The sequence below is a fragment of the Odocoileus virginianus genome, chromosome 20 (genome assembly GCF_023699985.2).
Source record: "Odocoileus virginianus isolate 20LAN1187 ecotype Illinois chromosome 20, Ovbor_1.2, whole genome shotgun sequence".
Classification (NCBI taxonomy): domain Eukaryota; kingdom Metazoa; phylum Chordata; class Mammalia; order Artiodactyla; family Cervidae; genus Odocoileus; species Odocoileus virginianus.
The window spans coordinates 17,957,699-17,983,363 of record NC_069693.1 but is presented as its reverse complement, the minus strand read 5'-3'; the positions used below and the strand labels follow the sequence as shown (position 1 = coordinate 17,983,363).

The 25,665-nt window shown below is 41.4% G+C and overlaps 1 protein-coding gene across 7 annotated transcripts in view; it reads right to left on the bottom strand.

Annotated features, from left to right (window-relative positions):
* CEP89 (centrosomal protein 89) overlaps positions 1–25,665 on the bottom strand; it is a 69,605-nt gene that overhangs the window by 11,221 nt on the left and 32,719 nt on the right. For 5 of the 7 annotated variants that reach the window (XM_070450999.1, XM_070451005.1, XM_070451001.1 and 2 more), the window contains 9 exons: positions 24,753–24,898; positions 21,239–21,289; positions 20,986–21,069; positions 18,787–18,890; positions 16,655–16,770; positions 15,425–15,605; positions 4,510–4,677; positions 3,829–3,970; positions 2,815–2,904 (listed from right to left, as the gene is read on the bottom strand). In XM_070450999.1, the coding sequence (XP_070307100.1) occupies positions 2,815–2,904; positions 3,829–3,970; positions 4,510–4,677; positions 15,425–15,605; positions 16,655–16,770; positions 18,787–18,890; positions 20,986–21,069; positions 21,239–21,289; positions 24,753–24,898 (1,082 nt within the window). The remainder of the gene's footprint in view (positions 1–2,814; positions 2,905–3,828; positions 3,971–4,509; positions 4,678–15,424; positions 15,606–16,654; positions 16,771–18,786; positions 18,891–20,985; positions 21,070–21,238; positions 21,290–24,752; positions 24,899–25,665) is intronic. The other 2 variants (XM_070451000.1, XM_070451004.1) reach the window with 1 other exon arrangement.

Here is a 25,665-nt window from a genome sequence, read left to right as displayed (position 1 = left end):
ACTGGGGTGCTTCTCTTGTGGTACGAGGGCTCCAGAGCGTGGGTACCTGCAGCCTGGCTTAGCTGCCCCATAGCATGTGGAGTCTTCCGGGACCGGGGATGAAACTTGTGTCCCCTGCATAGGCGGGCGGATTCTTAACACTGGACCACCAGGGAAGTCCTTGATTTTTCATCTTTAAACCATATACTTTGATCTCTTAGTTATTACAGATAAAGCAACCAGTAAGTTCATTCTATTTTCTCTCTTTCTTCTCCATTCACCTATCACTTTTTCCTTGCTTGTATTATTTCTACATTGTCAGGTTGTATTATGTCTACATTTTATTGCATCAGCCTTATGCCTGCTTTCTAAAAGTCTTAATTCACTGTTAAATATATTCTCTGCTCATGAGTAGTACTTTTCTGAAATTTGCCCAATTATTTCTTGGCTGAACTCAAGTTGATTGATCCTTAGGAAAGGTTTATGAGAAAAAAAAAGTGTCCCCAGAATTCTTACAAGGTCAAATCTGTGAGCAGCCTGGCTGAGTGTAACATCCTTGAATATTCATAGACAGAATTCCACTGCTCTCTGGCATACAGTGTTGCTGTTGAGAAGTATGAAGTCAACATGACTTTCTTTTTTTATGTCTTGATCTTCTGCCTGGGTGTCCAAGGTATTTTTTTCTCCTCCTTTTTTTTTTTTTTTTGGTCATGTCAAGCAGCTTTGGATCTTACTTTCCCAAGCAGGGATTGAACCTGAGCCCCCTGAAGTGGAAATGCAGAGTCTTAACCACTGGGCCGCCAGGGAATTTCCCAAGGCAATTTTTCTTTATCTTGAAGTCACAGGTCTTGGTATCAATTTTCTAGGTCCATCCTGGGTCAGTTTTCCTTTCAAGACATAGATTCAACTCTTCATTTATGTCAGAAAAGTTTACAAAAATTTCAGCAATGTCTTTTTCAATCCATCTCCCAACATAGATTCAACTCTTCATTTATGTCAGAAAAGTTTACAAAAATTTCAGCAATGTCTTTTTCAATCCATCTCCCAGAATTATGGAAATAAAAAAATAAACAAATGGGACCTACTCAAAAGGTTTTTGCACAGCGAAGGAAACAATAAAATGAAAAGACAACCCACAAAGTGGGAGAAAATATTCACAAATGATGTGACCACCAAGGGATTAGTCTCCAAAATCTACAAACAGCTCATGATGCTTAACAACATCAAAACAGACAACCCGACCAACAAATGGCCAGAAGACCTAAATAGACATTTCTCCAAAGAAGGCATACAGATGGCCAAGAAGCACATGAAAAGATGTTCAACACTACTAATCATGAGAGAAATGCAAGTCAAAACTAAAATGAAATATCACCTCACACCAACCAGAATGGCTATCATCAAAAAATCCACAAATAACAAATGCTGGAATGGGTGTGGAAAGAATGGAACCCTCCTGCACTGTTGGTGGGAATGTAAATTGGTATAGCCACTATGGAGAATAGTATGGAGGTTCCTTAAAAAACTAAAAATAGAGCTACCATGTGACCCTGCAATTCCACTCCTGGGCCCGTATCTGGAGAAAAACATGATCCAAAAGGATATATTCACCCCAATGTTCATTGCAGCACCATTTACAACAGCCAAGATATGGAAGCAACCTACATGTCCATTGAGAGAGGCGTGGATAAAGAAAGTGGTATATATATACAATAGAATATTACTCAGAATGAAATAATGTCATTTGCAGCAACATGGATGGACCTAGAGAGTATCATATGGAATCAAGTAAGTCAGACAGAGGAGGAGAAATATCATATGACATGCCTTATATGTGGAATCTAAAAAGAAATGGTACAAATTAACTTAAAAAAGAGAGAGAGACTCCCAGACTTAGAGACGAACTCACGGTTGCCTGGACACACTGCTAGACTTAAAATGGATAACCAATAAGGACCTACTTACAGCAAGCACATGGAACTCTGCTCAATGTTATGTGGCAGCCAGGGTGGGAGGGGAGTTTGGGGGAGAATGGATACACGTATATGTGTGGCTGAGTCCCTTCACTGCTCACCTGAAACTATCATATTATTAATTGGCTATACCCCGACACAAAATAAAAAGTAAAAAAAAAAAAACCAAAAAACCAGATCAAGAAAATGCTAGAGGAGAGCTGAAGATGCAGAGGATTTACTGGTTCTGAAACATCAGTACTCGGGGGCATGGTGGACCAATGTGGGATGGTGGAGAGGTCAGGGACAAAGGTGGGGCTTGTATTAAGGATGTAGAGGTACTGGAGGAATGATGGCGCTATTGAAAACAGATGGCCAGAGCAGATTATTGTTACAGCAATGGTGGAAAAATAAATTGAGATGGTGGGTTAGGTTCTGATGAGAAATGGTACAGAACCCATTAGCCAGATTATTTTGTGGGTCTAGATGACAGTAAACTCCCAAACTACAACCATTATGCTGTTAGCACTGGAGAGTAGCTGAAAAATGTGCACAAATTGATTTTAGAAGTCCAAATGTTCATCCCATGAGATCCTAAACTCCCAGTCCTTTACAAAGGAAATCACTGAGCAGATTTTAAAATAAAGTTAGTTGTATAAGAGGATATTCACTGAAATGTTATACAGTAGGAAAACTATAAAAATTTTTTAAAGTTTAGGAATAAAAACTTTTAAGAATTACTGTTTCTGCCAGAGAAACCAAAACTGCTTTACTCTGTGGACAGTTAGTGATACAAGTATGCAAAATGGGTCATTTTCTTAAACACGGAAATCTGACCCCAGGTAGCCAGTTCCCATGTGTAACTGGCTAAATGTCTGCATACCTTTATTTTCTCTTTCAATCTTCCCAAGAGAATACTGTGTTCTGTGATTCTGTTGAGAACTCCATGGTTCTCACTTTCTAAACATTTAGCCTATGGAGTAAAGCAAAAAGAAAAACAACAAAGGGTTCTTAGTTTAATAGAAAATTTAAAATATTAAAACATTCTTCTGCTAAAAGTATTATTACAAAGAGTATTACCATCCTGCCACTTCCCATCTCCAGATTCCTAACCCCTGTGTAAAGGCTGTGGGCAGAACTTGGACCAATATTTGAGGAGGGGCAGAGCCAAGAATGGCATGCTGGGCGCCCCTCCTGGACCCAATGGAAAACCCAAATCCCTCAAACAAGGGGGATGTAAACTTTCAGCATCTTTTCTATTCTCGGGGAATATACCATTCCTTCCATCACATCCAAGGAGTAAGTGCCAAGATGCAAATAAACTTCTCACTTGACTATCTGAGTAATTAACAAAATTAAGGATAACAAGATGAAGGCATAATGCCATTCTCCAAACCAAATGTGACAGGCAGTAGATCCAAGATGGATGTCATTAAAGTGGAATGATTTAGATGAATACCCAGATGGGACATAAACTTCTACATATTATAAATTAACTGTTGCAAATGGTAAAAAAAAATTTTTTTAAGTAAAGGTGAGCATTCCTTCTAAGGTAGTATAAGAGTGTCAACTGATTTTCTAGAAAGTTAAACTAAGACCCAGGTAATAAAACTTGCCACAAGTCACATGGAAAACCCATCCTAAAGGTAGGATTAGAAATGAAGATGCCAGTATCAATGAAGTGAGGTATAAGGGGCTCTCACAAGGCCCAGTTCAGGGTAAAGTAGGGGTGAGTACTCCTGTTGTAGCTGCCTCTTTGTGCGCCTTTAAACTGTGTCACTGGGATGAATTCTACTGAACACAGAGAGAATTCTTTTTTTTTTAAACCTGATTTTTAAAGTATTTATTTATTTGGCTGTGCCAGGTTCTCAGTTGTGGTGCATGTGAGGAAACTTACCAAAAACATAAGATTGTCACGTTCCTGGGTTACATTCTCTGCCAGGCCAACAAGATTTGCCAGGTATTGGTGAGCAGACATTTCATTCTCCATGGCTTTTTCCACCTGCTTTTTGAGGACATCAATTTTCTTTTGAGACCTCCTAGAGAGTTCCCCCAAATGGTGGAATAAAAAAATTTATTAGCCTGAATGGCCAGGGCACAGTGAATATCTGTATTATAAAAACAGCAAGTATGTGAGCATTTAAGTGTATTCTTCATCGACCTAAATCTTCCATGAAGTTTCAACGTGAGAATAGGCACCTGAATTTAATTTTAAAGGAAGCATAACTATTGATTTCAAGCCAACAGAAATTGCAAAATGTTTAACACAAGTAACAGGCTAATACATAATATTGTATTAGTTTTTTGACTTGTGTTCTTTAAAAGGTATTTGTGAAGAAGAAATCCAGTAATCCCTGGATTAGACTTTTGGGAAACAATAAAGAACTTTAAGAAATTTCAGATTCTTAAGAGTCATCATTATAACGTTGGTCATATTTTATATTTTGATATTTAATAATCTCATTTATCCCTTTCCATTTCATTGCCAATATGAGAAAAAAGGATAATATGAAATAGAATATTCAATGGTCTTTTTTTAATTAAAAAAAAAAAGTTTAAGAGAAAAAAAAAAACCCACCTATTTATTTTCTGGGCCTTTTCGAGTTCAGCTTCCAGCGCCTTGTTTTTAGCTGTCAGATTTTTCTTCTCTAAGAGCAGGCTCTTTTTCTGCACTTGCAGGGCTGCCAGCTTTTCCATCAACTCTTCCATCTCAGCATTTTCCTTCTCTTCTTCTTTCTGCAACTTGCTGGTGGACAAAAACATCACAAGCTTGCACCCAATACAGTGAGGTTAAATGAGGTAGCCACTGCCAGGCAGCCCCGGTGGGTCCTCCGGAGGCCTCCGTGGGAACAGCCTCAGGCAGCCCCCGGGGGAGTTGGTGGGGAGCTCCCGGAGGGCAGCAGAGAGGGCCCGGCTGTGGACAGACCCCTCTAATGGTCACGGTCTCACCCCTTCTTCTGCTCACAATTTTTGTTCAGGTCTCCATGTACGTATATAAATATACTTAAAGGAAATCAATCCTGAATATTCACTGGAAGGACTGATGCTGAAGTTGAAGCTCCAATACTTTGGCCACCTGATGTGAATGAAGAGCCAACTCATTGGAAAAAGACCCTGATGCTGGCAAAGACTGAAGGCAGGACGAGAAGGGGATGACAGAGGATGAGACGGTTGGATGGCATCACTGACTTAATGGATGTGAGTTTGAGCAAACTCCAGAAGCCTGGCGTGCTAACAGTCCATGGGGTCGCAAAAGACACAATTCAGCAACTGAACAACAACAACAAATACTCCACTCCTTTCAGAAAGAATTTAACACAGCTCTTTTTTTTAAACATAGTTATAACTGCCCCTCCCTCAAATCCTAAGTCTAAAACAAATTTTATTTCAGACTAAAATAATTGTTTTTCTGATAAAACAAACAAACAATAAAACAAGGAGGGTGTACAAATAGTACATAATTCTGTCAAAATGATGCTTGAGAGAAGAGTTGTTCCTTCACTGGTTTTCTGGCTCAATTTTCCTGAAATAACCGAGAATGAACAGGTATGGCCACACACCCAGAGGCTGTCCGGCATGCTGAGAGATGGAGTCTCTCTGGGTACCACGGAGTCTCTTTGGGTACCACGTGGGACTTACTGCCTGCCTGGCTGGCTGGTTAGTGAACAAGCCTCACACTGCATGTTTGGGGTCTGCCTCACTTGCCACACAATTTCAATAAATTCAGCCTGAGCTGGCTCCCTAAACAGTCAGTAATTTTCTAAATAGTTTCCACTTTTCCACTGTTTTCTAGTTGACTAGTTTTAGTTAGTCAAAGAGCAGGGGACACACCTGGACAAAAGCCACAGAACTGAGGTTTGAATTAAACTCACCTTTTAACTTTTTCTTTGCTTTTTTTTTTAATAAACTTTTTATTTTATATTGGAGTAAAGAAGATTAACAATGGGATAGATTCAGGTAGACAGCAAAGGGACACAGCCATACATAGACACGTATCCACTCTCCCCCAGACTCCCGTCCTATCCAGGCTGCCACATAACACAGAGCAGAGTCAGAGTTCCCTGTGCTATAAAGCAGGCCCTTGTTTGCTATCCATTCTAAACACAGCAGTGTGTCCATGTTGATCCCAAACTTCCCAACTACCCCTTCCTTCCATCTTTCTCTCCTGGTTCTTTGCTGTTTTTTGTTTGGATTTTAGAATTTTATTTATTTTCTTTTGCTCACTTGGTAGCAAAATCAATAAGTTCACAAAATCAATCAAAAAGTTCATAATGAAAAGCAACCAAAGACAACAGGAAATGCTGAGAAAGTGCTGGCGGGCATACACAGCTACCTCAGGGAACAACATGTCAAACTCTAAAACATGCATTTACTCTATGGCCAAACAATGCCACCTCTACCTATATATTTAGGGAAACTGATTAATCTGCACAAGAAAGTTTACCGGGGCATTGTTTAAAGGAACAAACTTAGAAACAAGTAAAATGTAGCATTTCATATGGAGAACATCTGTAAACTGAATGGGAAAAAACTCCAAAAGCCAAAAAAAAAAAATCAACTTGGCATTCTTTACCCAGTGAAATTATCAATAAAGTGTAATGATTTTTCCAATAAAAGTACTGTGAATCTTTCTATTCCTATTTGTGAGGCTCTGTTAATAGTACCTTCCCCCTTCCTCCTTTCCTTTTTTTTTTGGTGGGGGAGGGATTCGTCTTCAAAATGTCATTTTCTATATATTTATTCCTGCAAAGAAATATGATTAAATTTTTAGAAACTATTTTTTATTTGGCTGCACAGGAGTCTTAGTTGTGGCATGCAGGATCTTTAGTTGTGGCATATGGGATCTAGTTCCCTGACCAAGGATTGAACCTGGGCCCCCTGCATTGGGAGTGCAGTGTTAGTCACTGGACCACCAAGGAAGTCCCCTGTAATTAATTTTTTATAAATTGTTTCTATCAACTTTGCAAGAGTTCACTATTATTTATTTTTAACTGAAGTATAGTTGATTTGTAACGTGTTAATTATTGCTCTACAGGAAAATGACTCAGACATATATATATGTGTGGAAATACACACACACACACACACACACACACACACACATTCTTTTTCACATTCTTTCTGTTATGCCTTATGACAGGATATTGAGTACAGTTCCCTGTGCTATGCAGCAGGACCTTGTTTATCCATTCTGTAAATAGAAGGTGCATCTGAAACCCCAAACTTAAATCCACCCCTCTTCCACTCCCTTCCCCCTTGGCAACCACCAGTCTGCTTTCTATGTCTGTGATTCTATTTCGGTTTCATGAGAGGTTTGTTTATATTTTAGATTCCACATATAAGTGATATCATATGGTATGTATCTTTCTTTCTACTTCACTTATCCAGTTGCATCCATGTTGCTGCAAATGGAGTTATTTTGTTCATTTTTATGACTGAGTAGTAGTCCCCTGCATTAGGTTGGCACAAAAGTAATTGTGGCTTTGTATTGCTGAACTTTGCCATTTGATATCAGAATACATTCTTAAATGTGGTTATGGTCTACATCATTTTGATGTGCATTTCTTGCTTTATGTTTTTTGCTAATGACTTATTACTTGCTGTTTATTTATTATTGACCATAGAAGTGACATTAGAAAAAAAGCAAATTCGAGCTTTTTTCTTATTTGCATTAAAAATGGGTCATAAATCGAGAGAGACAACTCACAACATCAACAATGCATTTGGCCCAGGAACTGCTAACGAAAGTACAATGCAGTAGTGGTTCAAGAAGTTCTGCAAAGGAGACAATGGCCTTGAAGATGAGGAGCGTAGTGGCCGGCCATCGGAAGTTGACAACGAACAACAGAAAGCGTCATCAAAGCTGATCCTCTTACAACTACACAAGGAGTTGCTGAAGAACTCAACATCGACCATTCTGCAGTTGTTCAGCATTTGAAGCATATTGGAAAGGTGAAAAAACCTGGGAAGTAGGTGTCTTGTGAGCTGACCGAAAATTTTAAAAAATGGTTGTTCTGAAGTGTCATCTTCTTTTACTCCACGCAACAGCAATGAACTATTTTCTCGATTGGACTGTGATGAAAAGTGGATTTTACAGGCAACCAGTGATGACCAGCTCAGTGGTTGGACTGAGAAGAAACTCCAAAGCACTTCCCAAAGCCAAACTTGCACCAAAAACAGCTCACGGCCACTGTCTGGTGGTCTGCTACCTCTCTGATCCACTACAGCTTTCTGAATCCCAGCGAAACCATTACATCTGAGAACTACGTTCAGCAAATCGATGCTGCTGCTGCTGCTAAATCGCTTCAGTCGTGTCCGACTCTGTGCGACCCCATAGACAGCAGCCCACCAGGCTCCGCCATCCCTGGGATTCTCCAGGCAAGAACACTGGAGTGGGTTGCCACTTCCTTCTCCAATGTATGCAAGTGAAAAGTGAACGTGAAGTCGCTCAGTCGTGTCCGACTCTTTGTGATGCACTGAAAACTGCAACGCCTGCAGCCAGCACTGGTCAAAAGAAAGGGCCTAATTCTTCTCCACAACAATGTCTAACCACATGTCACACAACAGACACCTCAAAAGCTGAACGAATTGGGCTACAAAGTTTTGATTCATCTGCCATATTCACCTGACCTCTCTTGCCAACCGATTACCACTTCTTCAAGCATCTTGACAACTTTTTGGAGGGAAAATGCTTTCACTACTAGCAGGAAATGCTTTCCAGGAGTTCGTTGCATTCTGCACAGATTTTTATGCTACAGGAAAAAACTTATTTCTCATGGGCAAAAATGTGTTGATTTTAATGGTTCCTATTTTTGATAAAGATGTGTTTGAGCCTAGTTATGATGATTTAAAATTCACAATCTGAAACCACAATTATGTTTGCACCAACCTAATATATATGTATTGCCTCATTTTTATCCATTCATCTGCTGATGGACATTTAGGTTGTTTCAATGTCTTGGATATTGTGAATAGTGCTGCTATGAACATAGGAGTGCATGTATCTTATTATAGTTTTGTCTGGATACATGCCCAGGAGTGGGATAGCTGGATCATATGGTAATTCTATTTTTAGTTTTCTGAGGAACTTCCATGTTTTCCACAGTGGCTGAACCAACTTACATTCCCACCAACAGGGTAGAAGGGCTCCCTTTCTCCAAACCCTCTCCAGCATTTGTCACTTGTAGAATTTTTAATGATAGCCATTCTGACCAGCATGAGGTGATACCTCACTGTAGTTTCGATTTGTACTTCTCAAAATTAGCAATGTTGAACAAGGTCTCATGTGAATATTGGCTATCTGTATGTCTTCTTGGAGAAACGTCTCTTTAGGTCTTCTGCCTGTTTTTCAATTGGTTTTTGTTGTTGTTTTTGCTATTGAGATGTATGAGCTATTCATTTATTCTGGAAATTAAACCTTTGTTGGTCACATCATTTGCAAATATTTTCTCCCATTCTGTAGACTGTCTTTTCATTTTGCTTATGGGTCTGCCTTGGTGGCTCAGTAGTAACAAATCCCCCTGCAATGCAGGAGATGCAGGTTTGATTCCTGGGTCCGAAGATCCCCTGAAGGAGGGCATGGCAACCCACTCCAGTATTCTTGTCTGGAGAATCCCCTGGACAGAGGGGCCTGGCGGGCTACAGTCCATGGGGTCGCAAAGAGTTGGACACGACTGAAGCAACTGAGCATGCATGCATGGTTTCCTTTGTTGTGGTAAAGCTTGAAAGTTTGATTTGGTCTCATCTGTTTATTTTTGTTTTGATTTCTATTGCCTTTGGGAGACTGATCGAAGAAAACACTGGAACGATTTATGTTGGAGAATGTTTTACCTAAATTCTCATCCAGGAGTTTTATGGTGTCACATCTTATGTTTAAGTCCTTAAGCTATTTTGAGTTTTTCTTTTTTTAAAAAAATTTATTTTTAATTGAAAGGTAATTGCTTTACAGAATTTTGTTGTTTTCTGTCAAACCTCAACATGAATCAGCCACAGGTACACAGTTTGTATATGGTGAGAGGGTGTGTTCTAACTTCACTGAGTTAAGTGTGGCTGTCCACTTTATCACCACCACTTGCTGAAGAGGCCATGTTTTCTCTATTGCGTATCCTTGCCTCCTCTGTCGAAGATTAAGTGACTGTAGGTATGTGGGTTTATTTCTGGGGTCTCTGTTCTTTCCAACTGATTAATGGCTTTTTCTCTGCCAGTACCAAGCTGTATTTACTTATTTTTGGCTGTGCTAGGTCTTTGTTGCTGTGTGCGGGCTTTCTCTAGTTGTGGCGAGTTGGCTTCTCATTGCAGTGGCTTCCTATTGCAGAATATGGGTGCGCAGGCTTCAGCAGTTGCAGCACACAGGCTCAGTAGTTACAGCCCTAGAATGCAGGCTCAGTAGTTGTGGCACATGGTCTTAATTGCTCCATGGCATGTGAGATCTTCGAAGACCAGGGACTGAACCCACATTCCCTGCACTGGCGGTGGATTCATAACCAATGGACGTAACCAGGGAAGTCCCTACCATGTTGTTTTGATTACTGCAGTGCAAAAATCCATTATTTCTAATGATATATTTGTAATTTATTTTCTATATATGGAATTATATCATCTATGAATAATGACACTATTATTTCCTTCTTCCCAAACTTTATGACTTTTTTCTTGCCATGTGCACGTTTCCATTTCATAACCAATATTGTTAGTGTTATTTAGAAATGGTTATCAGAAGGCATCTTTGTCTTGTTTCCAGTCTCAGTAGCAAAGTACAACATTTCACCACTAACAGTGACATTTACTATAGTTTTATTTTTTAATAGAACCATTAAGGAAGTTCATATCTATTACTAATACTGTTTTTAGAGGCTTTTTTTTTTAGGGCTTCCCTTGTGGCTCAGCTGGTAAAGAATCTTCCTGCAACTCGGGAGACCTGCATTTGATCCCTGGGTTGGGAAAATCCCCTGGAGAAGGGAACGGCTACCCACTCCAGAATTCTGGCCTGGAGAATTCCATGGACTCTATGGGGTTGCAAAGAGTAGGACATGAATGAGTGATTTTTCACTTTCATTTTAGAGTTTTTACATCTAGATGCATGAGTGAAAATGAAATGTAATTTTCCTTTCTTAAACCATCACTGTCGGCTTTTGACATCAAGGTTGTATTTATCTCAGAAAATGAATTATAGAGCATTAACTCTTCTTTTCTTTTGTTCTTGAAGAAGGGTTTATATGAGACTGGAATTATTTCCTCCTTGAATATTTACAGAGTTCTCTCATGAAGGTGTTTAAGTCTATAGTTTTCTTCAAAGGAAGATCTTTGGATTCAATTTCTTTAATGACCAAAGGAATATTCAGGTATTCTTTTTCTTTATAAGTCAGTTTTGACAAGCTGTATTTTTCAAGGAATGTGACCATTTCATCTAAATTTCCAAATGTGTTGATGTGAATGAACTTTTTTCTGAGTGCAACATCCCTGTTAACACCTGCTGCCACTGAAGTCCTCTGAAGGAAACCATCCTGGCATAACCCAGGTATTGTCTTCAGTTGGGGAAGATTCTCAGATATCCTATCTCCAACCACTACTTCTGATTAAATATATCCCCCCATACTGCCTCCTGTCTCCAATCTAGTGGTACCTCAACCTCTGAACACTCTTATGTCCTCCTGAGTTTTTAAAAAAATTTTCTGGATGATTTAAACCAATTTAAATTAATTTTTTATTAATTTGGCTATGCCAGGTCTTAGTTGTGACATGTGAGATCTTTAGTTGTGGCATGCAAACTCTTTGTTGAGGCATGTGGGATCTAGTTTCCTGACCAGGGATCGAACCCAGGCTCCCTGCACTGGGGGCGTGAAGTTTAACCACTGGATCACCAGGGAAGTCCACCCTGAGCTGTTTCACTTGAACATATTTCAGTTCCCTATTGTAGGTATGCCCATCCACTGACTTTGCAATTTATTGTATTTTTCAGTTCTAAAACTTCTATTCCTTCCTTTTCAATCCCACTATCGTCACATTTTATAGTTCTCTGAAGACTACTTGGAGCTTGTCTTTTCTTTCTTAAAGCACAATAGCTGCTTTAGAGTCTTTGATAATTCTAATACCTGGACTTCATATTGTTATTTGTTATTGTTTCTACTGGTCGCTGTCTGTCTGGCTTTCTATATGTCCTGGATACTTCCCTGAAACATTTTTAGAAGGGGCCTTCCTTCAGAGAGGACTGGCGGCTGGTTACTTCTGGTTTACCTGACCTGGGGACGTAGCCCTTAGGGTCCCAGCGTACTATTCACTTGTGGATGATGGACGTGTCTCGTCCTGAGTCTTTTTCACTCACATGCTGGGTTCTGTGGGTCATTTCAATCAAGGGCTTCAGAGATCTGGAGATGCCTTTCAACTATTAATACCTCCCTTTCTATTTTCTTTAATCTCTTTGAGATTCCTGATGATCTGAGGCTGGGCCTCTTAGATAGGTCTTCCGTCTATTACGTTTTCTCTCCACTCCCAGCTGTTTGCTTCCTGCTGTTCTGAGTGAATCCACAAATTTATCTTTCAGTCCTACTGATTTTTTTTTTTTTTAATTCTGGTAATCATTAAACATTTTTCTTATTTAATGATTACACTTTTTTGCCATGGCATTTTATCCTTTTAAACTCTCCTTGGGAGTTCCTTGGTGGCCTAGTGGTTGGGATTCTGGGCTTTCACTGCTGTGGCCCAGGTTCAATCCCTGGTCTGGGAACTAAGATCCCACAAGCTACACAATGCAGCCAAAAAAACTCTCAGTTCTCTGTATTATCTCAGTTCCCTTTGCTGTGAGTCTCTCTGCTTATCTAGGTCTCTCTCCACTGTAATTTCTTCCTCTTATACCCAATGCTTCAACACACCTAGTAGTCTGTTCTTATTTTAGGATGAAAAAGGGAGTATCTGGTATGTGTTATATAAGGAGATTGTCCTTCTGGTGCCTCCCTGAGTAGGCATAATACTGTGACTGCTGGCCAGGACTCTGTCTCTATAGGTGGGTTATGACTTCACTTTAGGATACAGGGCCCCTATGCCCTTTATAAGACTTGCCTTTTACAGACACCACTAGTCATCGCAAACCTCAGCTCTCCCCCAAAGAGTTTGCTGAATTTCTTTAGCCAGGTGGGTTGACATCTGATTTCTCATCACCCCTGCTGAGTAGGCTCAAGCTTTCTAAGCAACAATAACAGCACAGAGTAATCTAAGCTTCAGGGTGTAACCAGCTGTCTAGCTCTAAGTCAACAGGATAGTTCACCAGGAAAATAAGCTTCTGCTGTTCCCCATGTCATGGTTCTTTCCAGGCATGGCTGCCAACAGGTAGAACAAGCAAGACAATGTGGCAAGTCACTTCAGGTTAATGAACTGCACTGCCTTCAGCAGGACAGGAGAACACAACACAGGCACCTAGAAGCTCACCAGGCAAGGTCCAACTTAACCCTTTTCTATAAAAATTAAAATCTTTTCTTCATGACCTCACCTTTGCCTTAGGCGGAACCCTTCCCAACTTCTCCTCAGACTCAGCCGCACTGTAGGAGCCAGCTCGACAGCTGCTCTGATGCTAATTACTAGATCCTCTTTCGTCTGTGGTCCCTCTCTACTGTGACAGGAGCCTGGAAAGGGTACCCCCAACTGAGGCAAGCAGAGGACACATGCCCTGCCGCCTCAGAGGCTTCAGTGAATTCACACCTTCTGTCTCTGATGAGTCCATGCCCCTCTCCTGTGTCAGACTCCCCCCCAATCAAACACCAACCTTCCCAACAGTGCCGACAGGCAGACCCCTCCCCACCTCCACCCTGCTCTATCCCCTGCCCAAGGCCTCTCAGCACAAAGCTTTCCCTCCTGTAGCGTAAAGGCCTGACCGCCAGCTTTCCTGACTGGAAAGTCCTATGCATCAGAACACTTGGAAAATAGAAAACACACACACACACACACACAAATTCACTTTACTCATTATGATGGTTAGTTCTACGTGTCTATTTGGCTAGTCTATGGGGCCCAGCTGTTCGGTCAAATACTAGTTAGACGTTACTGTGAAGGTATTCTGTAGATGTGATTAACATCTCAATCAGCTGACTTTTAAGTAAGGGAGATTACCTAATACCATTAGTTGAAGACCTTATGAGTAAAAACTTAGGCTTTCCAAAAAGAAAGAATTCTGCCTCAAGACACAGTTTCAGTTTCTTGTCTGAGTTTCCAGCCAGCTGGCCTGCACTATGGAGTCTGGATTTGCTAGCCCCCACAACTGTATGAGCCAATTCCTTAAAATAAGTCTCTCTTTCTCTCTCCAAATATATATATATATATATACACACACACACACACACATATATATACACACACACACACACATATATCTTTTATATATTCTATTGGTTGTTTCTTTGGAGAACACTGGCTGCTGATACACCCCTAATTTCACCTGCCAAAGATAACTGCTAGTGTTATTTTTTCATCCTTTCATTTTCTACATATTTATGGTATATAAGTAATTTTACACACATATATGTAATTATACACAGACAGACACAGACAGACATATACACATGGAAGTGATCCATCCTATCCGTCTCCGTTAACATGAAGATTCTTACATCCTGAAGAAACCCCTCAGGTCCAAGACAAACTGGGATGGTGGGCCAGCTTAATCACACACACACGACACACATTTTCTTTCTTTTTAAATAAAATTGCAATCATTCTGTACGTACTATTATGTAACCTAATCGCTTCACTTATAAATACACTGTGGCTATCTTCCAAAGTCAAAAACATTCTTTCGTGACTTGTTTAATGGCTGGACCATATTTCATTTTATGGTTCTATCCTTTCATTTCAGCAATTCCTCATTAGTGGATGTCTAGATCTCCACTTATATTACTTTAAATTATCTTTGGTTCTAAAAAATGAGAGGGGATTCCCTGGTGGTCTAGTGGTTAAGAATCTGTCTGCCAATGCAGGGGATACGGGTTTGATCCCTGGTCTGGGAAGATCCCACATGCCATGGAGCAACTAAGCCTGTAAGCTGCAACTACTGAGCTTGAGCACTCTAGAGCCTGTGCTCCACATGAGAAATCACCGCAATGAGAAGTCTACACACTGCAATGAAGAGTAGCCCCCACTCGTCACAACTACAGAAAGCCTGGCAGCAATAAAGACCCAGAGAAGCAAAAAATAAATAAATCTTTAAAAAAAAAAAGCGCGCATGAGAGAGGTTGGAACTGTAGGGGGGTAAAAATACATACATATATATATGTGTGCGTGTGTGTGTGTGTATGTATATACACACACATACACACAGATAAAGTGCAGACTGCAGCCCCCAAGGACGGCCAGGTTCCACTTTAATAAAACATTTACCACTCTCAGTCTTGGACACCACGGCTGGTACAGTGAAATGATGTAGAAAAAGATGGGAGTACTCTCTCTCCACCTGCCTGTAACACATGCACAGTGATGCATTAATACTTCAAAAGATATTAAATCCTTACCTTTTAAACTCATTCACAATTGAAGTGTGAACATCCATTGCAACTTTGCTGTCCAACTGTATTTTTAGTTCCTGGCACTCCGTACGTAAAACTGCTAATTGCTCCTTACTTTCAGTTAGCTCCTTCTCTTGGCTCTGTGTTTTAGTCTCTAGAAGCACTAGCTGTTTAGTCAGTTTAGAAACTGAAACACAAAAGAGATGGATAAAGACTTGGTACAAAAGACTCAATAAAGCATGATTACAGATTACTAATACTAGTGAGAGCTTACAAAAATGGATCTTTAAAAAATCTACTGGAGACTTCAAAATTAATATCAAGTCTTTGTTCATAGAAATTATGGTCCCTATATTAAGTAATCACTAAATATACACTTTCTTACTGGAGATCAATATATTGATATTATTGTTAAATACAGAATACTTAACAGGACATGATTCCAGGCTTCAAGGCCCTTACCTTTCAAAGACTGAAGCCTTAAGTCACACACAGATGTGCAAAGATACGTCATGATGTTGACTCTAAAACTGCAAGATTTTTAAGGATATTTTTAGTATGACCCAACTAAGGACAGATTTGCTTTTCTTCTCTTCCCTCATTGATTTTTTTGTTTACTGTCCTATATTTAAAGTAAATCATAACTATTTTCATCCTAAGTGACATGGAAGCATGTAATATTAAGACGTGTCCTGGGCATCTGAAGCTAGTACTTAGAGAAGTAGAACTTAGTCCCCTGGGACAGGGTGGGACACATGGGGAGAGGAGGAAAGGATCTGACGGAGATTTAATCTACAGCAGCACCTGCGACACTGCAGGAAGGCTGAGAGCGCAGAGAAACTGTTGGGAGAGCCAGTGGTTCCTACTTATTTACTCATTCAACAAATTCTGGGGGATACATCCATAGGTTCTTTCAAATATCCATCTCACATGAATTTTCCTGCTTATGTTGCACACTGTTCCCTCCAAACCCAGTTCTGTTGACTCTAAAGTTGTTATTTATAACTGATTTACAAAAGACAGAATAATTACAGACTCCTGAGAAAGCGGTCACTGCATCATGGGTGATGACTGGATATGCTGTAACAGCTGGATTTCAGTAAAAAAAGAATATATTCTAAAAAACATGACTTCCCAACATTTTCAAGTGGGGGGGGGGGCGGAATGCCATTGTAAAATGACAAAATGACAATGTCACAGCATCACCATCACTTGCTTGCGGGAAAGACTGCTCACCTTCCTGGAGACGCTCCTGGTGGGTGTCCTTGGCTTTTCTTTGCTGAATCTCCAACTGCTCTATCAACAACTTGTTTTCTTCTAAAACCAATTCGGCTTGAGTCTGAAGCTGCCGCCTACAATTGATTTACAAAATTAAATACTGCCCTTCAGGTGCAGAATGCCTATGGAGACACTCCTGAGTCTAAACGAAAGCAACTGCTGGGCTGTAGGCAATGAATATCTGGACATATTATAGTACTAAACATGTTATTAACACAGCCAGTTTTTAATTTCCATCAAATTGGGGGAAAAGACAGACAGAAGCTTGATATTAAACTGCTTTGGTAACTTCTTTTGTTTTAAAAACAACTGCACTTGTTTGTTTATCTCCGGTTGTGCTGGGTCTTCCTTGCTGCGCAAGCTTTCTCCAGTTGCAGTCAGCGGAGTGCAGGGGGCAGGGAGCAGCTGCCAAGGGGGGCAGACCAGGGCATGGCAGGGAGGGGGTCTGGAGGCGGCAGGAGCTCTGCCTACAGAGTGCCCCGAAGCCCTGGGAGCCCTCCCCAAACTCTCGCAGGAAGACAGTGAATTCAGAGTATGGGGTGGGGGCTGGCCGGGGGCTTCAACAGGCCCTGCTCAGACCTAGCAGCACCCCCTCACCTCCACCCTGTGGCACAGGCCACCACCCTAGAGCAGGATGCAAATCTCAAACTCATGGACAGGACTGGGGAACACGGTGGGCATGCGGATTTCAAAGTGGGGCCTGCCTTTATTTATTTATTTACATTTTAAGAAGCAAACAGGTCTGACCTGAAACCATATAGAAGGATGGAGAAAGAATCTGAGGGTCTGGGTTCTTGTGAGACTCCTGGAAGCAGCCCAACAGACCTGCTTTCCAGGGCACTACTCAAGGAGGGTTTGAGGGGAGACACACTAGGAGCCTGAAACACTGACAGAAAAAATCCAAGTTCACCAGCGGAAGTCACAATACACCAGGCAGGATCCAGTAGCCGTCCAACCAGTCCCAGTCGACACAGCAGTGACCATAAAAAGAGAGAGAACCCACCTAAAGGTAAGAATGCTGTGGACTGGATTCCAAATTTCTAGTCATCACATATAGAAAATATTTAATTTTTTCAGGGATGTTAAGACATTAAAAAAAAAAAGCTAAATATAACATACCTACCCAAGGCAAAAAAGATCTATCTGAATAGTTTCTGCTTGCTTGGTCCTGCTTGGGTATTGCCTTTAGACGTTTGAAGACATTTACTTTCTCAGATGTGCTGACGAGGCATCTGTTGCTGAGCTCGGTGAACAGGACCTGGCCCTGCCCTGAGATGCTCGCGAAGGAGAAGGACACACACAGGGAGGCACAGTGCGGCCGGTCCCAGGACAGAGCATGCATTTAGGGGGAGCGCCTTCAGGGGAGCTACCTATCAGCACCACTTGAGCCGGGCCGGACGAGTGGGCAGGAGCGCAGAAGGGGGAGTTCTGGTGGGGGGAGCGGAGAACCTGAGCAACAGGACAGCAGCGGTCAGCTATGGAAGGCGCAGGGCCGGTGGGGTCTGGGAGTGCAAGGCCCCAGCCTAGACTGTCTGTCCTAAAGCCCTGCAAGCCATCAGAGGGGTCTAAGAAAGGACTTGGCTCAGCAGTCTGGGGACAGGAAAAGTACCCTAGAAAAATACCACCTCATGGTCCAGTGGCTAAGACTCCGTGCTCCCAAAGTAGGGAGTGCGGGTTCAATCCCTGGGTAGGGAACTAGATCCCGCATGCCATAACTACAGTTCGCATGCCACAACTAAAGACCCGACATGGCTCAATGAAGACTGAAAATCTCATGTCCTCCAACTAAGTACTGGTGCAGCAGAATTTAAAAAAATTTAAAAAACACAACCTCAGAGGATAAAAATGTGGACAACCAACATTTTTCAGGTTTAACAACCTACTTAGAATTTTGAAAGCAACCTTTAAAATACAAGTTTAGAATAATTTTCTAGGTTTTCAGCTGTACCTTATTAATTTCTGAGAAATTAAATGTTTTAGTTAAAATATGTAAGTTAAAATTTACATATATATTTGACAACTTAATAAACTTTATTCCTATCATCGTTTCTTCTTTTAATTAGCAAAATACCAGAAACACCACCACGTGCCATTCTTCACTGGTGACAGGACTACTCTTATTCAGCTCTTGATGCAGTTTCTCGTTTTCTTTTACCACTTCTTGGACTCGAATTCTAAACATTCTCATTTCCTCCTGAAACAAAATTTAAACAAACTGTAACACACACACAGGTACCTCTTAGCTCCAATGCTATTGCTCCAGCTAAAATCAAATGTTAATATAACTTAGAAGCAAAGTCTCAGGGTACCAGCGGCCTTAAACTCTGTACCAGCACCTACTCAGTCTAGCGAGAAAACACAATAGACAGCTACCATGCTGAGGACACAGAGCAAAGCACCTCAGGTTTTAAATACTCAATCCTCAATTCTGATAAACTTTTTCTGTACTGCCAAATATGTGAAAAGATAAAAAAGGGGGATAAAAAGGCAATAGATGTCTATAAATATAATTTTTTCTTTGTTTAAAGACTGCAGGATAAATTGGAGCTTTTTAGGTAAAAACAAGAACTGTTCATCGTAACTAAAGCCCATTTTGGTGCGGAAGGCCTTAATTAGCGTGGGGGGCAGGAGTCACCTAATTTTGTTCCTTGACAATGACGAGCGCGCCTCCCTTCCTTAAAGCCAGCAGGCAGTCCCGCTTCACTGCTCACTGGCTGCCACTTCACGACTGCGGCTCGGTCTGTTTGTGGTCCTCGTGCTGGCTGACCTCCCATCCAGGCTTTGCTTGGCTAGCCTTGGCCAGCTTCGTTATCTTGGGCTGTCTTCTGGTGAGAATCTTAGGTGTCAGTACTTACCCTGGGACGCTTTTAAGTATTCTTCTCTCAGCGAGCAGACATTTATGCTTATAAAAAGCAATAATGCCAAGCAACTTTTCTTTCTGCCCACTTAACTGCCAGTCCACTGGCCAAACTACAGCCGGCAGGCCAGGTGCCTATGCTGTCAATCAAGTTTTACTGGAACACAGTCACGCCCGTTTGTTCACACCTGGTCTGTGGCTACCTTCATGCTACAGCAGCAGAGCTGAGTAGCTGCAAACAGAAACTCCAAGGGCCCCCAAAGCCTAGAACAGTCACTAAGTAGATGTTTGCAGAAAATATCCCCTGAACCCTGCTTTAGAAGGAGCACTAAATAAGTACTTTTATTATGTGGACTGATATTTAACCAATTAGCATAAGATCAATTCACCCTCTTTAAAAAATTAAGTGTCCAGTAGAAAACCTAGGAGGGAAGGTTCAAAAACCGCATTACATGGGCCACGTATACGGGATAGCAGAACAAAAACAGGCTGGGTGACGCTTTTTTTTTAAAAAGGTTTTTTTTTTTTTAAAGTTTTTAAAAAAAATTTTGTTTCAACCTTAAAAAAATTTTTAAGTTTTTACTTTATTTTTTTGGCCAAGGTGCACAGCATGTGGGATCTTCCCATGAGACCAGGAATGGAAACCATGCCTCCTACAGAGGAAGCGGGTCCAGAAGAGAATTTCCAGGGCTAGGTGACTCTTAACAGACCCTTCCAGTCAAGGAGCCCAGAAGAACCACCTCTTTCCTCCCTGGATCCCTTCACTTTGGCCACTTAGACAAGGAACACAGGTAACGTGGCAGAGCAAGGCATGGGACGTATCTACAATACCGGCACAGCCTGATTTCCTGCACAGTTAGAACGAGCTCTGCTCCGGCAGCCATTCACATCAAAGAGAGGGAGCAAGGCAGAATGGAATAAAAACCTCACTTCCCCACTGCTATCGACAGCTCGGTAACTGGACTTCCTGGGGTTGGCTCTTCATGAAATTAAGGAATATTAAGTTTGCCTGAAAGATCCCTGGTCTCCTACCTTCCCCATCTGCCCAAACGTCCCTTTTACCAGTGCTGTTGGCAGCTGCACGGGACCAGGGAAGGAGCACCTCCCACGGCTGCCTTCTCTGCACCCCAGCATCCCGGTCCACGCTGGGCTGCCTGTCTCGGAGGCTCTCCGTCCCTGCAGACCCTCCCATCAACCCCGACCCAGCCCTCCTGCTCCGCCGGCCACTCCTCCTGCCTCCCCTCTTCCGTCCCTCCCTCTTCCTCTCCCCACCCCCACTCTGCTCCACTCCCTCCTCTTCCTTTCCTTCCTGTAACAAACACTTGCGTACCTGCCAGGAAGTGGGTATACCTATCTTCAGCATGTTGCCTCCAGGTTTGAACTGGGCTTCTCTTTTACAAACCTTGTCCTTCTGAGATGTCTGCCAACCTACCTGAAGGCTGGCAACGAGCTCGTCCTTCTCTTTCATCCTGTCTTCGTAGGCGAGCAACAAGGGGGACAGGTATTTCATATCCACCTGAACATAATCAAATAAAGAAGGTTAACACCTTTCTTACAACTCAACACAACCGGCACATCTTTGTAAAGGAAAGAAAATTGCTTCGGTTTAATTCAGAACGATTTGTAACAGCTATTCAAACACAGCCCAGAAAATATGGGCCTGAAATTAAGTAACTTTTACTTACCAACCAGGGTGGTGTAGGGCCCTTTGATGGGAGGCCTTCAATATTTAAACTCTAAGAATAAAACACAGAGTGAAGACATATTAAATTACTGAAGCCTATGCGCTCTGGAGCCTGTGCCATACAACTGCTGAACCTGTGCCACAACTACAGTCCACGATGTAACGAAAGATCCTACATGCCGCAATCAACACCCGACACAGCCAAATAAACAGATAATAAAAAAGAAAGCAAGGCGATCATAATGCTCATCTATTCTCTTCATTCTCCCCAGGATCACAGTGCAGCCTGCTGTCTGATGTCTGTGAATAGCTGTATTAGGTATCCTGTTTGTTTTTTTAGCTGTTTACAGTAAGAGGGCAAACCTGGTATGAGTAATTCCATCAGGGCTGGAAGCAATGGCCCTGATGGAATAACTCCTTATTCAACAAAAACTTTCTAATGTGTTTATCATCTCATGATTCATTCAGCAAACACTGCAAGTCCACTAAGTCATTATGGACATTACCGCACAATCGTCGTTTTTAAGGATTTTATGGTTCATCTCAGAGACAGGTCTTCTCACACGGGTTAACATCACACACAAACACAGTAGGGGTAGAAGGTGCCTTAAGAGGGACACAAACGGAAGTCTGCAGTGGGTGGAGAGAGAGATCAGCCCCGGCTGGAAGGATCAGGGAGACTGTCACAGAGAGCCTGGTGGCTGCGGAGCACAGCGGTGTGCACGCTTGGCGGGGGCAGTGGCCAGCGGCCAGTCACTGGGCCGGCCTACTCACAGCCTTTTGAAAGGGAACAGGCTCACCCTAGGGAGCCTGCTTTGGATCACAGGACTCCAGGAGCTTCCATATTTTTGTTTAAAAAAGGTTAACGTTATGTTAAGTGAAAGAAGTTAGTCACAAAGACCACCTATTGAACGATTCCATTTATTTTTTTTTCCTATACATATGTTATCCTGTATTTATTTATTTACTTTTGGTCACACCATACAGCATGCAGGATCTCACTTCCCGAACCAGGGATCTAACCCATGCCCCCCATGCAATGGGAGTGCTAAGTCAACCACTGCATCACCGGGGAAGTCCCTGTAAGATTCTGTTTATATAAAGTATTCAGAACGGGCAAATCCACAGAGACAGAAGGTAGATGAGTGGTTGCCAGGGCCAATGTGGGAGGTGGGAAGAAACAGGGAGGGCCTGCTAACAGGTGTGAGATTTCTTGTTATGAAGAAAACATTCCAAAATTGTGGTAAAGGTTGAACCGTTTTGTGAATACACTAAAAAAAGTCACTGAACTGTACACTTAAAATGGGTGAATTCTATCTCAAAGCCAGTATTTAAAACATTTAAACCTACATCCTACTTCAAACAGAAAGGAAACAACCCATAAAGGTGCCCTCAACTCCCAGGAGCCACATGAGAACTCTGTGCATACCTGGCTCCCCCCTCACTACTGATCCCCAGGGGGAGGCTGGACAGCTGGACATCCCGACGACCCCACCCCACCAGCAGGCCCCACACGTCCCTCACACACACAGGACTCCAGGGCACAGACCTGAGCGAATGCTCCTCCTGCCATTCCCCACAGCATCTGCCATAGTGGCATGCTGAGTGAGTGTTGAATTTTGCAGTCTTTCTAAGGTAAAACCTAGTCTTTCTTCTCTAATTACATACACATCACCTTACATATTTACCATTTATTGCTGGGGGGTGGGGAAGAGAAAACACAAACTTTACTCTCTTAGCAAGCTTCAATTATAAAATACAGTAATATTAATTAGTCACCGTGTTATATTGGGTTGGCCAAAAAGTGTGTTCTGGTTTCTCTGTAGGATGGTAAAAAGACTTGAATGCTCTTTTTAGCCAACCCAATATGTACATTAGATCCTCAGATCTTACCCATCTTGTAACTGAAGGCTGTACCCTTCCACGTGCCTCTCCCCATTTCCCCCAGCCCTCAGCTCACGGCACTCACCACCCTTCTCTCACTTTCTATAAGTTCAACTTCTTTGCTTTTTAATTCTCCATATAAGTGACACCAAGCACTTTATCCATCTTTATCTGGCTTATTTCTCTTAGAATAATACCCTCCATGTTCATCCATACTGTTGCATAAGTGACAGAACTGCCTTTTCTTTAAGGTTGAATAACATACACATGCATATGTGTATGTGTCAAGTCTGCGTGCGTGCTCAGTCGTGTCCGACTCTTTGTGACCCCATGGACTGTGTAGCCCACCAGGCTCCTCTGTCCATGGAATTTTCCAGGCAAGAATATTGGAGTGGGCTGCCATTTCCTTCTCCAGGGGATCTTCCCAACCCTGGGATTGAACCCGAATTCTCTTGTGTCTCCTGCACTGGCAGGCAGATTCTTTACCAGTGAGTTACCTGGGAAATACGTGTGTGTGTGTGTGTAAACATGTGACATGTATCACATTTTCTTTCTCCATTCATCCTGACGTTGCTTTCAGACCTTGGCTATCATAAATGCTGCTGCAATGAACATGGGAGTATAGCTATCTCTTCAAGATTTTGATTTTCTTTCCTTTAGATATACACCCAGAAGTGGGATTACTGAATGGTACGATAGTTCTGTTATTTCTTTGGGAACCTCCATTCTGTTTTCTATAGTAGCTGCAATCCCTCCAATAGTGAACCAAGGATCCTTTCTCTCTACACGCTCACTTATTTACATTTCATTAAGATCAGTTTCTGAAGATTTATCTCGTTCTCTTCTTTAGAACATATTCCCTTTTCTCCTCATCTTCCTTTACTCTCTCTGTTGGTTTCTGTGCATTAGAAAAAACAGCCAGCTCTCTCATCTTGACAGAGTGGTCCTGCACAGGTATAGAGCCTTAACAATCAGCCTAGCCCATGTTCTTAGTAGCCTCTCAAACCTCTGTGATTGTCCAAGCTGCTGTCTTTAAGTGGTTCCCAGTTGGGGATGTACCGAATCCTATCAGCTTCCCAAAGGGGAGGATTGCAGTCAGTATTTAGATTTATGCTGATTAGAAGCCAGAAATTCAGGCAGCATCTGGAAAAGTATGCAGTTAAACCCATTTCAGAGAAAAAGTGGGAGAAGGGTGTTTTTGTCTGCTCTCTCTACACTAAGCCCAACTATATAGCTACAGGGGATGCCCCTATGCCTATCATGAATCTAAATTCCACTGACTGTGACAGCTAGCTCATTTGGGAGCCTGTGAACACTGGTCTGCTTTCTTTTCAAAGTCTGTGCACTAACAAACAACAGCTATAACCCTGAGGAACAGGCTGGGAATGGAGCGGACAAGGACTTTTACTCCTTTACTTTACGTATGTTTATACTGTCCTAATTTTTCACTAAGAGCTTTCATTGCTTTAGTTTTGAGAAAAGGAGAGATGGACGGAGAAAACAGAAAGGTGCCCAGGAAGACTCTACTTTGGATGTATCTTATACCAAATTATAATAAACTCTTTGGAACTGGAAATCAATTCAAGGCTAAAATACCAGTAATGCTGATTTTTCTTAATAGGAAACATTACCTCTTTCTTGGATAAATGCCTGAATTTTGTTTGATATCTACTCAGTTCTACATTCAAATGATGAACAGTCATTTTCAATCCATCATTTTCATCTACCAGTTCTTGAGCTTGTTTTCTTAGATAATGTAATTCAGGTGCAGCAACTACTGAAAAAAAAAATTTAATATTATACCATAAGAACTTAAATCAAATTTATCATGATTTTACATAAATTGTCAATTGTCTGTCCTTCTTTCCATTTAGGCTCACAAAGGCAGCAAATGACAGTTATACAGATATAAATGAATAAAAGTTAATAAGTTTTTTAACACTGAATAGTCAACAATATTTTAGATGTTTGTGAAAGTTGATCTATATATATGATAAAGGTAAAATAAAAATTTTAGATTGGAAAAAATGTCATTGTTTCAGATGATATACAAATATGTGCTCTGAAAATTATATAGTATAAATGGAGAATTTACTAGAACTAATAACCTTCCCACACAATAGTAATGTTCTACTAGAAAACATAATACAAAGCAGATCCCACAAAGTAATAGCACAAATAATATCAAGTATCTAGAAATGTGCCTAAGACAAGAAATATACAGGGTCTGTATAGGGAAAACCACATTATCTTTCTTAAGGCCATAATAATAGACTTATATAAACAGATAAATATACAGAGAAAACATTACTGAATACTTATATGAGCTTAGCATTATTGTTATTAATTTTGGCCATATCACACAGCATGTGGGATCCTAGTTCCTGACCAGGGATCAAACCTGCACTCCTCAGAGTGGAATCGTGGATTCTTAACCACTGGAAACCAAAGGCATAGATCATAACAGAAAAATATCCTATACACATAGCTGAATTATTAACAAACTGAGAAACAAACTCAAACATATGTGACATGGGGCTAAAA